This window comes from Symphalangus syndactylus, chromosome 20 (genome assembly GCF_028878055.3).
Source record: "Symphalangus syndactylus isolate Jambi chromosome 20, NHGRI_mSymSyn1-v2.1_pri, whole genome shotgun sequence".
Lineage (NCBI taxonomy): Eukaryota > Metazoa > Chordata > Mammalia > Primates > Hylobatidae > Symphalangus > Symphalangus syndactylus.
Window position 1 is genome coordinate 50,609,757 of NC_072442.2, and position 17,650 is coordinate 50,627,406.

A 17,650-nucleotide genomic window follows, 5' to 3' on the forward strand; every position below is an offset into this window, starting at 1 on the left:
AGATTATTTTATGTGACTGTCTTATTTTACTTTTTATTTTTTAACAGGAGAGATTTACGAATAGTGTTTTGGCATCATGGAACGTGTAGATTGTACTTTAACGGCAACTTACGCCCACCCTAGACCAACACCAACCAACTTTCTACCAGCCATCAGTACCACGGCCTCAAGCTACAGGGACCACTTTCCCCACTCCAATTTGACCCGTAGCCTGAGCCTTCCTTGGAGACTGAGCACATAATACAAAGTCACCTCCAATTCCCCAAGCGTGGCCCCGTACTGCACCATATCATAGAGGGTGTCCGAGAATACCACGCTTCCCTTTGTTTCCAACAGAACCACTTTCTTCCCAAGATACACACCGGATGACTGGTACAGGTCCAATTTAACCAACTATCAAGAGTCCAACACTTCCCGACATAATTCGGAGAAACTAAGAGTGGATACATCTCGCCTGATTCAAGACAAATATCAACAAACAAGAAAAACCCAGGCAGACACAACCCAAAATCTGGGAGAACGTGTCAATGACATAGGGTTTTGGAAATCTGAAATCATTCATGAGTTGGATGAAATGATTGGAGAGACAAATGCACTTACTGATGTGAAGAAAAGACTGGAGCGGGCTTTGATGGAGACTGAAGCCCCTCTTCAGGTAAGACCTTATGTTAGAACGCACTGAATTTTTATGATTATAACCCACTGGTTGAGTTACTGTGGTTATTTATATATTGACTTATATTTTACTTCATCTGTTGAAGCCATCTATCAATAAATCTGTGACTGGCTTCAGCAATGGCAAAACCACTGCCTATTTTTTTTTAATGCATTATACACTTTAAGAACAACCACTTTAAGAGATAATTCTGAATGCAAAGCAAAGAAGGCCAATTAAAGAGACACCATTAGGACACACAATGTTTTAAGGTGAACATGCCATCTGTATTCCGCCATTCTCACATTGCTATAAAGAAATACCTGAGACTCAGTAATTTATAAAGAAAAGAGGTTTAATTGGCGCCTGGTTCTACAGGCTGTAGAGGAAGCATAGTGGCTTCTGCTTCTGGGGAGCCCTCAGGAAGCTTCCAATCATGGCAGAAGGCAAGGGAAGAGCAGGTATCTTAAATGAAGGGTCCAGGGGCAAGAGAGAAGGGGGGAAGGTACCACACACTTTTAAACAACCAGATCTCCAGAGAACTCATTCACTATCCTGAGAACAGCACCGAGGGGATGGGTGCTAAACCATTCATGAAGGATCTACCCCCATGATCAAATCACCTCCCACCAGGCCCCACTCCCAACATTGGGGGTTACAATTTGACTTGAGATTTGTGCAGGGACACAGCTCCAAACCATATGTCCATCTTATCTCTTAATAGGCTGCTTCATCACTGCTGTCACTAAATTAAAATAAACAATATTTGAGACCAAAAACTTTATTTTTTTAGTCTGTATCATGAAACGCCTCCTGTGTATATGTTATGATTCCCTTTCATGATGTAGTGACATCATCAAATGAGACCATCTTAGGACATGGAATTTGCTTGATTAAATAGAAGAATGGGGCTGAGATTAGGCCAGTTGCCATAGTAACGTAGGGAGCATTTCAGGTGGTTACTGGCCTCTGACCAGGCTTCTGAATGGGCTCAGATCACCTCTAACCCTCAGGCTATGCGATGGGCCCTCCAACCCCATTCCACCCTCCTCCATTGAAAGAAGACTTTCCATGTTTGACGATGTGCAAAGTATACAAATTATTTTAGAAGTATACATTTTGATGAGTGCAGCTAGCACCATTTTTCGAAAATTTATTGTCAACACAGTATTAGAGGATCCTTTTTAAAATTAGTCACATGAACAGATAAGCCTCCAAAGAGAAAATACAGGCGATCAACAAATATAAGAAAAAATGTTAAAGCTTAATGACAAAATACAAATTAAATCAATGAAATAACTACCTTTGGCCTATCAAACTTGCAATAATGAAAATGCATAACATTTAGAGCTGGCATAAGAGCAGAAAATGGGCACTTGCATATATTACTGGTGGGGCTATGGATTGGTAGAAATTTCCTGGAAAGCAGTTTGGTAATATATATTAAAATAATCAGTTCCCCTCTACCCGTTAATTCTTCTTCTGGTAAGTGATACTATTAAACAATTAGAGATTCACTCAAAGATTTTGTTCAATGATAGTATATCTGGATTATAATATACATACCATTATATTTTATGCTTTTAAAAATTTGATATTATTTGGGAGTCCTATGTTATGGAATAGTCTTTGAGAAAAGCATTTTAACTGCTACATAATGTTCTTTCATGCATAAGTTATTGTTAGAAATTTAAGCTGTTTTCCATTAGAGCCACTAACATACTTTATCTCAAAGAATATTTCATGATTTGGGTCTACTATTTAATGTCAATACTAAAAAGCATAATATAAACTTGTAAGAACATTATAACCTCTATCTTGTTAAAACGGACAAAGTAGTAATAGGAGTATGGCTAAATCATATTTTCTACTTTTCTATATTTTTTCTCTTTAGTGAGTAAAGGCATATTATTTTGATAATTGGGAAAACAATAAATGACACTTTAAAAATAATCACTGGGACTTTTGGCAACACAAATATTTTGGCATTTTTAAAGATAATCATTCATTTCTTCCTATTCTCAGTAGAAAATATTTAGAAATAACATCTTGAAGACTTGTGTCTCATGTTATTGAACTATCTCACCTGAAGAAAGTAATGCCAACTAATGCCCTCAAATGCCAATTTGTGGGGATCAAGTAAATGCCATCTGCTTCATTTTGTCAACTTTCCAAGTTAGGAATATTTTCAAACTATTTTGAAGAGCTACCTCTTTACCTTTTAACTAGCAGCAGAGATTCATTTAGTTGTTACAGTCTGTTTCAGGTTAGATTTTCACAAAAGGGCTGGAAAAGTTGGTATTGGGAGTATCTATTGACTTATTTTTGAAACAAATTATTAGAGCTGCTAGTCATGGATTGTCAGTTTTTATTAGTGCTTTCCATTATCTGTGTATCTGTAGGTAGCCCAAGAATGTCTGTTTCAGCGAGAAAAGAGAATGGGAATCAATCTAGTTCATGATGAAGTTGAAAAACATCGTGACAGTAAATATGTGGGAAATGCATCAGTCACAGGCAGCTTAGTTGTAAATGTGTGTTGAATATGTAGAAGCAAAAAAGGATGTTACATAAAATGACTTATAAGTAAAGCATTATCGTATCAGATGTTGATAGCATTTAGCAAAGACATGTTTTTCTCGGTTATAAGATATATTCAATGAGAATATGAAAATGCAAACAAGAGTAAATAAAGATAAAAATCACTTGAAGCTTTATTAGACAGAAATCACTATTAATTTTGGAGTATTTCAATCTTTTTATTAATCATGCTTTTTTTTCTACCATTCCGTTGCATCTTTTTATTAATCATTCTTAGATAGGCACCACCTAACTCACACAATGATGCTCAGATATGTCTTCAAGATTCAAATCATTGTATTTATAAATTTGAATAGTGTATACTCATTTAAAATTATACTGGGCTAATTTTTACCGTATCATTAGATACGTTTTTTTTTTTTTTTTTTTTTTTTTGAGATGGAGTCTTGCTCTTATCGCCCAGGCTGGAGTGCAATGGCACAATCTCGGCTCACTGCAACCTTCACCTCCTAGGTTCAAGCGATTCTCCTGCCTCAGCCTTCCAAGTAGCTGGGATTACAGGCACCTGCCACCATGCCTGGCTAATTTATGTATTTTTAGTAGAGATGGGATTTCGCCATGTTGGCCAGGCTGGTCTTGAACTCCCGACCTCATGATCTGCCTGCCTCAGCCTCCCAAAGTGCTGGGATTACAGACATGAGCCACTGCACCCAGCCTAGATATTAAGACATGATTTTTAATGGTTACACAGTGTTCTACAATGTAAAGGTGCTATCTTTTTTTTTTTTTTTCAATCAATCCTCTCTTACATAGTTAGGTTGCCTCCCTATCCCACTCCTTTGTTTTCCTATTTTAATAGCACTGCAGTATACAAAAATATTATTATTGATAACTGTAGGTACTTCTGATTATTTCCTTAGAATATATTTTGGGAAGTGTAATTGATGTGCCAAAGGTTCTATGCATTTGAAAGCTTTTGATGTGTAGCCAAATTGCCATCCAGAAACTTACAGTTGCATCTGCACTACTCCGCTGATTCTCCCACTAATCTCTCTTCCACCTTCCACCAATTAAATCTGGTTTAGTTCTAATTTCTCTGATCTTCACTTCTTAGACTTGTTACCACAGATCTCCAGCATTTCTTAGGATTTCAGGTATCATGTACCTGGAGCCCTTCCCAATCTCTTTTTTCAGCCCAGGCACTTTATAGAGCATTAGTTCTTCATTCCTAAGTACTTGCCAAACATTTTTTAGTTCGGTAACTTTTTTTTTTCTGGTTCACACTCATAAAGCCTGCTTAGCCTATTGCCTGTCCCTTTCTATTGATGGTACCAGTGTTCCTTCATCACCATGGCTTGCTGCCCGTTGTCTCCCAAACTCCTTTAATCCATTTCCAGCTCTTTAAAAAAAATACCTGGTTAATAAGAAATTCCAAAGCACCTTTCCTTCCCCAAGTTTCCCTTGGATCTAACCTATACATTCTCATGAGTTTCTTCCCTCTGCTGTGAACTCTTCCTTGACTTCCTAATTTCTGCAGGAGAAAAATCCACTGAGGCCTCTCTTGTCTGACTCCCTCTGCATTTCTCAGCTTCATTTCCCTGCCTGATTTCACAGAATTTCTGCTGCAGTGAATCCATCTTCTCTGTCCCTGCACAAGCTTTGCAGGGTCCCACCTCTTTGCCTTTTTTTAATTGGTCCTTGGTGAGAATTGAGTCCTTGGTAGGAAGGTAAGTATGACAAGGTAGCAGCCGAGTCCTCAGAGTAATTTTATCCCCACACGGCATCAACACCCTGCTTTAACATCGCTTAAATTTTCTTAGTGACCCATGACATTAAAGATGACAAGCAGACTTTTTTTTTCTTTGCTCTTTCCTTTCCTTTACTCTCTGGTTCTCTGAGAGAACGCTGAGTTGAAATAATATACTCAGGAAAGCTTTGGCCACTACGGAGAGGTTTTGTAATCTACTGTAAAAGTCACTGTCCCTATTGCCGGACAGGAGTGGTTAGAAGGAGAACATTCTGAATGAAATAGTTTTGCAGTGATGGGTCTCCACTCTTCTGGTTCTTCTTTCCCAGCCTTTGATGAATCTCACAAGTCTTAAAATAATCTGTCATCTACTTTGTCATCCTAACTGGATAGGAATTTACCATCGTCTCTCCCGTGGCCTTTTGTTCTCACTAATCCTGAGACGTTCTGTATGAAATAAATTACAAGGCAGTTCTAACAGCTTAACTTCATCAGCTTGCCCACAAACACACTACGATATTTCCAACAGAGTTTTTTGGTACTTAGCTACATTTAGTGTTTCCATTACTTGAGTAGTGGCTCTCAAACCTGGCTACACGTTAGAATCACCTGGCAAAGGTTTTAAAAATATCAATGGCTGGATCCCACACCCAGAGATGCTGATTCAAATCTGCAGTGGGGACTAGGCATTGATCTTTTTAAAATATCCCCCAGGTAATCTTAATGACTAGGCAGAGTTAAGAACGAGTGCCTCAGAAATTCAAAATATTGCTGAAAGAAATTAAAGATGATCTAAATAAATGGGCATATCGTGTCTATGGATGGGAACATCCATAAACATGGATGCTCATGTTAAGATGGCAGTATTTCTCAACTTGATTCATAGACTCAACACAATTCCTATCAAATTCCCAGCTGACTTCTTTGTAAAAATTGGTGAACTGATCCTAAAATTCATATAGAAATTCAAGGGATAGTGAATAGCCAAAATAATATTGAAAAAGAAGAAAGTTGGAGGACTCACACCTCCTGATTTCAACACTTACTATAAAGCTACAATATGTAAGACCGTGTAGTACCTGCATAACAATAGACACAATTTGAAAGTTGAGAAATAAACCGTCACATTTACCATCTATTGATCTTTGACATGGTGCCAAGGCAATGCAATGGGAAGAGTGTCTTCAACAAATGGTATTTGGACAATTGGATATCCACATGCGAAAGAATGAAGTTGGATTCCAAATCACAACATACAAAATAGTTAAGTCAAAAGGGATCAAAGACCTATACTATAAGACTTTTAGAAAAGAACATAAGGCATGAATATTCATGACACTGGAATAGGCAACGGTTTTTTAGATGTGATATCAAAAGCACAAACAACACAAGGAAAAGCAGATAAACTGGACATCATCAAAATTAAAAATGTGGTATTTTGAAGAACACCAGCAACAAAGTGAAAAGAGTTGTATCTCGAATATATAAATAACTCTCACAATTAAAAAAAATCAACCCAATTAAAAATGGGCAAAGGATCTCACAGTGAAATATGACTTCATACCCACTATGATAGTTATAATAAAAAATATAGAAAATAACAAGTTGGCTGGAATGTGGAGGAATTAGAACCCTCATACATTGCTGGTGGGAGTGTAAAATGATGCAGACCCTTTGGAAAATGGTTAAGCATGAATGACCCTGTATGATCCATAGGATCTAGTAGTTCTACTCCCAAGCATCAGCCCAGGAGAAAAGAAAACATATGCCCAAACAAAAATTTGTGCATGGATATTTATAACAACATGATTCATAGCAGCCAAAAAGTAGAAACAACCCAAATGTCTATCAATTGATGAATGGAAAAGTAAAATGTAGGATAGCCGTACAATAGGTTATTCTGCCAAAAAAAGGAATGATGTGCTGATCTGTTGCTATAACATGGATGAATATTGAAAACATTATGCTACATGAAAGAAGCCATCACAAAGGACCACATATGGTAATTCCATGTATATGAAATTTCCAGAATAGGGAAATCTATAGAGACTATAAGTAGATTTGTGGTTGCTTATTATGAAAGGAGGCTTGGGGGATTGGAAATTGTGGGTGACAGCTAATGGGCACATGATTTCATTGGAAGGTAATGGAAATGTTTTAAATTTGGTTCCGGTGCTGATTATACAACTCTGTGAATATACTAAAAACCATCAGATTGCACACTTTAAACAAGTGAATATATGGTCTATGAATTCTATCTCAACAAAGCTGTTTCTTAAAAACATGAACCACTGCATTAGAGGTTTCTAGTTTCTAGGTCAGTAGCAGTGGGGGTCTTTATCTCAAAAAACTGACAGGGGTGGCTTTATCTCAAAAAACTGAATGTGCAATTAGAGTAATCGTTCATGAATTGAGGGAGGTGCTTCGGTCATTGCCAATTAATTCAAGTAGTGAATGTATTCTGTGGCTTATTCAAGGTAGTGATATTGGCATATGTTTTATTTTTTACCAATAGGTCTTAATTTTTAGAGTAATTAATTGTGTATTAGCAAAGGAAAGAAGTAACCTTAAAAGGCCTACTTTTGAAAAACATGGATGCAACGAAATATTTTCTTATGAATTCTTTGAATTCTGTTGACTATTACATTCAGTCAGTGATAGTTGATAACTTTTTACAGAATGGCTTCTGTTGAGGAGTCAATCATGGTACTATCTTAGCACTCTCAGACCATGCTGACTCCTTGGACTTCAGAGCCAAATGAACCTGCAAAGTCATCTACCCTGCAGCCTGCCCTGGTCTGGCTCTGGGATGGGGACTGAGACAGCTGCTCAGAACTCAGGCTGAGGCTCTGGGCCTGGCCCCAGCTGGCCAGCTTCCTTCCCACAAGAGGCTTTTCCTTCCTCCGTGTTGCAGAAGCAGAAAGCAAAAATACTCCAGCCTCAGAGGTTTGTTGAGAATGCAACCAATGTGTTCCAGAGATGTCAGACCTGCTGCTGGAGAGACATTTCAGCATTTCAGCCCAGTCCAGCCCAAGGGGGTTCTCCTCTAAGGACAGGATTGAATAGAAACTCTGCAACCAGCATGGAAAGAGGATCTGGGTGGGCTCTGACCCCCAGCAATAAGAACTACACTCCTCACCTAGGTTTCTGCCTCTAAGCAGGTTGTGGGACCAGAAGCTTCTCACAAGCAGCCATGCCAGAAAGGGTAGCTGATGGGTCATCTTGGCTGAACTCAGGAACAAATACTGAGAATGCAGATCTCTAATGAAAGGAAATGCCTCTGCTCACTAAACTCAAGGATAAGTGAGAAGACAAGAATATTTGGTGAATCTATCATTAAAAACATTGTATTTGGAAACGAAATTTCTGCACCTATAGGTGGTATTCGCTTATTAGCTAGATTCAATTCAGGCTTGCAGCTTGACTTTGAAGATTTGATTTCAGTAGCCCGTTCACCTGTTAGACAGGCGGTTTACCCACTTTCCCAAAACTTAAAAAGACTCAATTAACACAGGTAAACAGAACCACATATAAAGCCTCAACTTGTGGGAGCAGGGTCTCAGTTTAACAAGGACATCCAAATAATGATTTTATATCCACAATTCAGGCCACGGCGCATGGTCAGCACTCATCCGCATTTGTGGCTGAAACTCAGTGTTTCTGTGATGTGGTGCATATTCCTCAGCTGAGAGTACAGCAGAGCCCACATCCTACACGAGGATTCAGTTCTAAAGTCATGAAAATCACCCATGTTACAGTATTACGAGACCTAATACTTAACTGAGCACTCAGCATCTACTAGGCACATAATTATCTACCCAATAGCCTGGAAAGACGGGTATTATTACCATTAGTTTATAACTTGCCTCTGGTCAGGTTTAGCAAGTAGCAAAGATATTTGAACCAGGGCTGTCTGACGCCAAAGCTTGTGGCTTTTGTTAACATTTTAATTTTGTAAAAAATGTGTATATATTCATGGGGTACAAGTGCAATTTCGCTACATTGATATATTGCACTGTGGTGAAATCAGGACCTTCAGAGCATCTATCACTGGAGCAACGCACATTTAACCACCAAGCAACCTCCCAACATCCCACCCTCCTCCGTCCCCTCCTTTGAGTTCCACTGTTCATCGTTCCACACTCTCAAGGCATATGTTTTCAACCACTGTTCCAGCCAAGACCTGAGAGTGTGCACAAGAAGGGATTTTCACTTGAGGTGATGGGAAGTAAAAGGCCGTGAAGTAAAAGGCTGTGAAGTCTCTATTCCACCTCCCCAAGCCCCACCTCCCAAGAGGTGAACTGTAACATTTCAGCCGCTCAAACAGCAGGATGCATTCAAGGTTCTTCAAGCAACTGGACATGATTCCATGTTTTGTTTTCATCCAAAGCCCCGCAAATGAAACTGCATTTTAATCACTTTGGTCACTGCAATCTGAGAATCTCAATGAAGTCAGTGTGACCCTGTAACTCATGGGGCCTGTAATTTCTCCCTAAGTCCGGGATCTGGAAATGTTGGACCCATTTTCCAGGCTCCTAAATGTGCAGTTCACTTCCTTAGGTGTGAGGCAGCAGCCAGAGATCTAGTTAGATGAAGGCTCTTCCTACGCTTCTGCTTTCTGTGTGTGTCCACCACCTTCTTGCAAACTTTCTTCCCGTGGGCAGGTGAGGGAATGCTTTGTCCTTCTTTTGCTGTACTGTGGTATTTCAAGACCACCTCCATGTATGGGGACAGATGGATGGAAAAGATGGCATTGGGGACAGTCCCAGGAGCCTTTGGCTTTGGGCTTTTTGTATTCTCACGAACCCTTCTGCCCCCAACCATCTGACATTCATCATATGACATTATTTAAATTCACATATGAAAATTATTGTTGGCCAGGCGCGGTGGCTCACGCCTGTAATCTCAGCACTTTGGGAGGCCGAGGCAGGTGGATCACGAGGTCAGGAGATCAAGACCATCCTAGATAACATGGTGAAACCCCATCTCTACTAAAAATACAAAAAATTAGCCAGGCGTGGTGGCGGGTGCCTGTAGTCCCAGCTACTCAGGAAGCTGAGGCAGGAGAATGGCGTGAACCCCAGGGGGTGGAGCTTGCAGTGAGCCAAGATCGCGCCACTGCACTCCGGCCTGGGAGACAGAGCAAGACAACGTCTCAAAAAAAAAAAAAAAAAAAAAAAGAAAAAATTATTGCTGTAGGAATTTTTTACAGCAAGAGTCTCATTAAATGCATTTTTTTCCCCCACTAAAAGTCCTAAGAATTTCCACTCTGTGCTTTGTGTACACAAAGGATAAAAACACAATTTGGGGTTTTAACTGGTCCTTTCTAAGCAGGACTCCATGCATCTTTTGTTAAAATCTCATCAAAGTACACACAGGTACACATACACACGAGGCATTGAGAAAGATAAAAACTGAACACGAAAATACTAACGCTGATGCGCAACCTACTGTGAGGCTGGGAAATCTTGCCTGCTTATCAAGGCAGGGAGAAGGTTGGTGTCAATGTGTGAAGGGAATTTAGCTCTTCCTTTACTCCATTAATTCAGATACCAAACAACCAGACAGTAGGGTGATCACTCGAGACATATTTGATATTTTTATGTTAAACGATTAAACAATAAAAGAAGAACACTACATAGGTGAGTGATACTTCATATTGGAGTGGTGAAGGCCTTTATTATCTAAGTAACAAAGGCAGAAACCAAAAGGAGATATATTTGATAGGTTTGACATCATAGAAATCAGAAACATCTATATCAAAAGCACCACGCACATTTATAAAAGCAAAGGCAAATTGATAAAAAAAATTGACATATATAATACAAAAGACTGAATTTTAAACATGTTTATAACCCTCACAAATGAAAAAGAAAAAATAAATGACAGAAAAAGCGGACAAGCATGTGAACAGGCAGTTGACACAAGCAAAAAAGGCAAATGGTGAACAAATGAATACTCATAATATCAGCTTGCAAATTTAGGCAGGTTTGCTGCTTTTGGTGGGGCGGTGGGGGTGTGGTTCCATCACATTGGTGAAGATGGAAAGGAGTGACAGTGGCCACTTGTTGGGCAAGACAAGAAAACACATGTTCGATGAAGGGGTGGCCTGCCCCTCCACACCTGTGGGTATTTCTAGTCGGGTGGGACGAGAGACTGAGAAAAGAAATAAGATACAAAGTATAGAGAAGCAACAGTGGGCCCAGGAGACTGGCGCTCAGCATACCAAGGACCTGCACCGGCACCGGCCTCTGAGTTCCCTCAGTTTTTATTGATTATTATTTTCATTATTTCAGCAAAAAGGAATGTAGTAGGAGAGCAGGGTGATAATAAGGAGAAGGTCAGCAAAAAACATGTGAGCAAAAGAATCTCTATGTTATAATTAGGTTCAAGGGAAGATACTATGCCTAGATGTGCACGTAGGCCAGATTTATGTTTCTCTCCACCCAAGCATCTCAGTGGAGTAAAGAATAACAAGGCAGCATTGCTGCAAACATCTCTCGCCTCCCACCATAGGGCGGTTTTTCTCCTATCTCAGAATTGAACAAATGTACAATCGGGTTTTATACCGAGACATTCAGTTCCCAGGGGCAGGCAGGAGACAGTGGCTTTCCTCCATCTCGACTGCAAGAGGCTTTCCTCTTTTACTAATCCACCTCAGCACAGACCCTTTACGGGTGTCGGGCTGGGGGACAGTCAGGTCTTTCTCATCCCACGAGGCCATATTTCAGACTATCACATGGGGAGAAACCTTGGACAATACCCGGCTTTCCAGGGCAGAGGTCCCTGTGGCTTTTCGCAGTGCATAGTGCCCCTGGTTTATTGAGACTAGAGAATGGCGATGACTTTTACCAAAATGTTTACTGCTTGTAAACATTTTGTTAACAAGGCACGTCCTGCACAGCCCTAGATCCCTTAAACCTTGATTCCATACAACACATGTTTTTGTGAGCTCCAGGTTGGGTCAAAGTGGCTGGGGCGAAGCTACAAATTAACAACATCTCTGCAAAGCAATTGTTTAAAGTACAGGTCTTTTTCAAAATGGAGTCTCTTATGTCTTCCCTTTCTACATAGACACAGTGACAGTCTGATCTCTCTTTTCCCCCCACATTCATTTGTTGTTGTAAATGGGGACCACTTTTCTGAAGGGCAATTTGGCTGTACTTGTCAAAACCTTGGAAAAAGACATACTCTTCCATGGTGTCTAAATATTGATCAAGATCATTCATCACAGTATTTTTTAATATCATGGGAAAATGTTCAAGTTTAAAATGTCCCAAAGCAGTATGCATAGTATGACAACTTTTTGGCTGAGAAAATGATAACAGTAACGATGTGCACTTTTTAAATATCTTGGTGCTATTCTGAGTTCCTACATATTCTAATGTGCATGGAAATTTCAAGGGAGAAATAAATGTTGATTTAATAGTCTCTGACATGTTATGGGCTAGTGGATACATCCTAGCAGCATCAAAAGCAACGTGTGTGGTCCAGTAGAGAGGCCTGGCTAGCACAGGTGTTTGTACAAGGACAGGCCCTGGGCTGCAGTACACAAGCAGGACGGGAGGGCGACCTCCCAGGGTGGAAGTCAGCCTCCATGTTTGGACCCAAGCACTGTCATCTGGAGGATACGTGTACTGCCAGAGAGAAGCTTCTTTTGGCTGTGTTTTTTCCTCCCTGACTTACTTTGTCTTGGAAGAATAGCTATTATAGATGAAGCCGTGCATTTAAATTTGACCTTGTATATTACCAGAATTTTTTTTTTTTTACTGTTTTAATTAAGGACAGGGATAAAAAGAGAGGAAAATCCTAAAATTTTAACCGTGTCCCCACTTGTTCCATAATATAATTTCCCCATGGACCGACCTATAAAGGCCGCATCTTAGTCTGATATCTAGATTGCAGTATCACGGAGCATGTAGAGAAATAACTGGAAGCAAAATGGCTTTCTTGTTTAACTTCACAGTATTATAAGAAACAAAATTTTCCTTCACTGATGTTTTGTTACATTGCTGATTTTGAGTGTTATATTCAATAATGAAAACATTAATGTGTTTTTTTTCCAATTGAGTAGGAAGTTGATACTATTCTGTGTTGTCAAGAAACAATGAAGCTACATTTGGATAAGGCTATTGCCCAACTTGCGGAAGTGCTTTATGTCTCTATACAATTCTAAATCTATCATTGAACTATACTTTCATGCCTCTCATTCAAATTTCTTATAAGGACAAACACACACACACAGGCATATACACATATTTTTATTCAAAAATTAAGATGATTATTTGATACCCCAGCCACTCTGATGTGATTCTTACACGTTGTATGCCTGTATCAAAATCACATGTACCCCACAAATGTATATACCCACTATGTACCCATAAACATTTTTTAAAATAATACAAATAGACACTTTGGGAAGTTAAGGCAGGAAAATCGCTTGAGCCCAGGAGTTCAAGGCCAGCCTGGGCAATATAATGAGACCTCATCTCTAAAGTTAAAAAATAAAAATTAGCCAGGCATGGTGGCAGGTGCCTGTGGTCCTAGCTACTTGGGAGGTTGAGGTGGGAGGATTGCTTAAGCTTAAGAGTTTGAGGCTGCAGCGATAAGCTCTGATTGTGCTACTGCACTCCACCCTGGGCAACAGAGAGAGATTCTGTCTCAAAAAATATATATTTTAAAAAAATAAGTACATGGACTACTTGCTTTAAATTTTTATTTAAATAAATAATTCTGAGATGCTGTGGGAAGGATTTTTGCCCTCACTTGAGTGTAACTAAGATTTCTTTTAACTCAAAAGACTGGCATTTTTTAACATAAGAAATTGACTTATATACTTGTTCAGCTCTAACATTTGAAAAGGTAATGAGTGGTGGTTTACTTGGATGTTTATTTTCCATACCTCCTTAAAGATCCGGCCTCCTGCGACGGGGCGTAGTGGCTCACGCCTGTAATCCCAGCTCTTTGGAAGGCCGAGGCAGGCAGATCACGATGTCAGGAGATCGAGACCATCCTGGCTAACATGATGAAACCCCGTGTCTACTAAAAATACAAAAAAATTAGCCGGGCGTGGTGGCGGGCACCTGTAGTCCCAGCTACTTGGGAGGCTGAGGCAGAAGAATGGCGTGAACCCGGGAGGCGGAGCTTGCAGTGAGCCGAGATCTCGCCACTGCACTCCAGCCTGGGCAACGGAGCGAGACTCCGTCTCAGAAAAAAAAAAAGAAAACAAAGAAAAGATCTGACCTCTGCAATGATTACACCCTTGCAATGCTCCCTGCATCCCACAGCATTGTAATTGTTAACCCATCCTATTACTCACTAGAATATACATTCCTCCAGGGCATGGGCTCTCTTTTCTTGGAGATAGTAGGTACTTAATATTTATGGTTGGGGGTGGGATGAGGAATGAGGAGGGTGAAGAATAATAGTAAAGAAGGTCTCAGGCAATGATCACAGCTGTCAGCATAGGAAAAGTATTGGCCAAGACTGTTGGCGAACATTAAGTAAAAAGATCAGTGCCATTTGCTTATGGCCACAGAAGGAAGTGGTGTCGAATATGCCACCCAATAAGAGAGATGATTATGTGTGTTATAAAAGCGTCCGTGCTGCTCACTTAATTTGCCCACCCCGTGCGTCACGAAGGTTGGCGAGGTTTGTGTGCTGAGATTCTCTCGAGCTGTGACTGGAAGGGTTTTTTATTTTGAAATTGATGAGGAGAAGCAAAAGAGTAGTTAAGAATGACTGTACGTGGTTTCTGCTCCCTAGGAATTTTAGAAACATGTTTAGTGTGGTTCAAAGCATTGGTTCTAGTTCCTAATTCACATTTTATTTCGTAGTCTGGAATTTGCTGCCCATCTTTTGTGTTCTTGGCCTAGATTGTTCTACCGTGGAACAGCCTCATCTCAAATAAATCCCTGTTACAAATTGCCTGAATACTGGCTGCACTGCAGACCTTTGCAGAAAGTTCTGTGTGTATGTACCTGTTTGGAATCTTTGTTGTTGATCCTTTAAGGAGATTGGCTTTCCTTTAATACACAGTGGGCATAATGCCTACCTCACTTCCTGGGATGGCTTCTCCAGGATTTGTGGGGGGCCACTGTGCTCTATCCAGGGCAGGTGACTGGAAGAGAGTTTATCAACTACACGTGTTTCAGAAGGAGCAATGAAACCCTCAGCTTGGATCTCAGCTGAAAATAGAATCTCATTAGGCACTAACAGGGCAGCCAAGGTCTTCCCATCTTGGGCTGTAAGACGTGGTGATGGGATGCTGCCTTAAATGCCTGCCCAAGCCGACTCTGAGGCCAGCTCAGAGGGTGTCCAGGCAGCCCCAGTTCTAAAGTCATAAAAATCACCCATGTTACAATATTACGAGACCTAATACTGAGCACTTAGCATCTGCTAGGCACATAATTATCTTCCTGACAGCTTGGAAAGACGGGTATTATTACCATTAGTTTATAACTTGCCTCTGGTTAGGTTTAGCAAGTAGCAAAGACATTTGTACCAGGGCTGTCTGATGCTGAAGCATATGGCTTTTGTTAACATTTTAATTTTGTAAAATGTGTATATATTCATGGGGTACAAGTGCAATTTTGCTTCATTGATTTATTGCACTGTCGTGAAATCAGGACCTTCAGAGCATCTATCACTGGAGCAATGCACATTGCAACCACTAAGCAAACTTCCAACATCCCACCCTCCTCCCTCCCCTCCTTTGAGTCCCACTGTTCATCGTTCCACACTCTCAAAGCATGTTTTCAACCACTGTTCCAGCCAAGACCTGAGAGTGTGCACAAGAAGGGATTTTCCCTTGAGGTGATGGGAAGTAAAAGACTGTAAAGTCTCTATTCCACCTCCCCAAGCCCCACCTCCCAAGAGGTGAACTGTAACAACAGATGCTTCATGAACATTTCAGCCCCTTCTCTAACAGGATCTCAGCTTAAGACAGGAAGCTTGTGGGACATCTTGGTCCCAGACCAAAGGAGAAAGGCCTTCTAGTCCTAGAATTTCAACATAATCACCTAAGACAAGAGTCTCAGCACAGAAGTGGCAAGGGAAGGGAGCTTTTTCATTTTCATCCTTCGCACATGTATACTGTCTTAGAATTCACAAAGTGCAGATCATTTGCATGCTGCTACTCTCATTTACACTTTACAAATAAGAAAAGCAGCTTTGAGAGGTCAAGTGATTTGCTCAAAAGCACAGGCTAAGTTGAAGGGAAACTGCAGCTAGAATTGACTCATTCCATTCAATGCAGCCTTTACTGAGTGAACGGCTTTGCTTTACCAAAACCGTTTTTAGGTGCTGAGAATATAGAAATTCCCAAGCTCATTCAGCTATCCTACCTTTTCAAATACTAGTTATCTGCCAGTGGCTCCCTACTTTTTATCTCCAGCCTAGACGTCTCTTTCAAATTCCAACAACCTCCTTCATGTCTCCCATGTAGATGTTCAGTGAACACTCTGGTTTACTATGTCAACTGAACTTCCATCTTCTCCCCTAGCTTCTCCCTCCCCAGCCAACCCCCTCTCTTAGTTGATGGAATTCTATTATTCCTATGACTCGAGCTCTTTTTTTTTTTTTTCTCACTGGTGTTCAATTTCGTAGGAGATTTTCTTGGTTCTATTACTTCTTCTTGCTTCATTCACTTTCATCCTCTTGGTCCAAGCCGCCTTCATCTCTCAGCTGAGTAACTGCAGTGGCCCCCTAATGGGTCTTCCTGCCCCCGGCAGTCTGTTCTCAGCCCAGCACCAGAATGATCCTTTTAAATTGTAAGTCAATGGCCTCCAATTTTACTCAAGGGAAAACCTGACTCATTCCCATGTCCATTAGGGCCCTGCATGATCTGATTCCCCCTTTTTTATGTCTTTGCTCAATGTCACTGAGACCTATTCTGGCCATCCTCTTTAAAATCGTAACCACAGTCCTGGTCTCTTTTTTCCTGCCTTGTTTTTAGCATTGTTCTTCGAACCACACAAATTGCCGATGCACTGAATGTGCTGTCTCCTCCCAGAAGCATGTCGGCTCCTTAGAGAAGAGATGTTGGTGTTGTCCACTGATGCATCCCGGGCTTGCAGAACGGTGTCTGCCACATAGGAGGCACTCAGTAATTATTTGCCCAATGAAGTCTTCCACGTGGCTCACCTGTCACCCATGCCTGCCCCCAGGGTCTGTCTTTGGTAATAAGCTGTGGGTCCCCTGTCTGCCTGGCAGTGCAGGCAAGACCACACATCTCAGAGCTCACCGAGGCCTCTTCCTTCCAGCAGGGTGGTTGCTGGAGTGTGTGAGCCTGGGTGGACCATTAGTTCCCGATCTCTGCTGAAGCCCTTTCTCACTCCTGCCCTGGAGGTTAATTTTGATCCTTGGTTTTTATCTCCTGGCAAACTTCTTAGCCATAGCACGACCACAAACCAAGATTACCAATGGATGGCAGGAGGCTCGGCTATAAAGGCCTCATGATTTCTTGGGGATTTACATTCAAATAACGGAGGAAAAGGGGGCTGAGATATAGAAGAGGAAAAGGAAAAGGAAGGAATGGAAGGCACAGATGTGGACAGATTACTTTGAACCCATGTCCTGTCTGGAAGAGTTTATGTGTGTTAGGAAGATGGGCCCCAGCTGGGGCTGCAGATCATGGACCCCTGTTTATCTTCACCTGCTTTACCCACTTCCATCCCACCCTATGAAAGGAGAAGTGTAGACAAGGTGGG

At 40.9% G+C, this 17,650-nt stretch overlaps 1 protein-coding gene across 1 annotated transcript in view; it reads left to right on the forward strand.

Annotated features, from left to right (window-relative positions):
* LOC129469669 (tektin-3-like) overlaps window positions 1–17,650 on the forward strand; it is a 34,906-nt gene that overhangs the window by 6,684 nt on the left and 10,572 nt on the right. Inside the window, 4 exon segments of the mRNA XM_063629363.1 lie at window positions 48–655; window positions 3,058–3,133; window positions 5,413–5,420; window positions 13,015–13,091. Coding sequence (XP_063485433.1) covers window positions 77–655; window positions 3,058–3,133; window positions 5,413–5,420; window positions 13,015–13,091 — 740 coding nt within the window. The 5' untranslated portion in view covers window positions 48–76.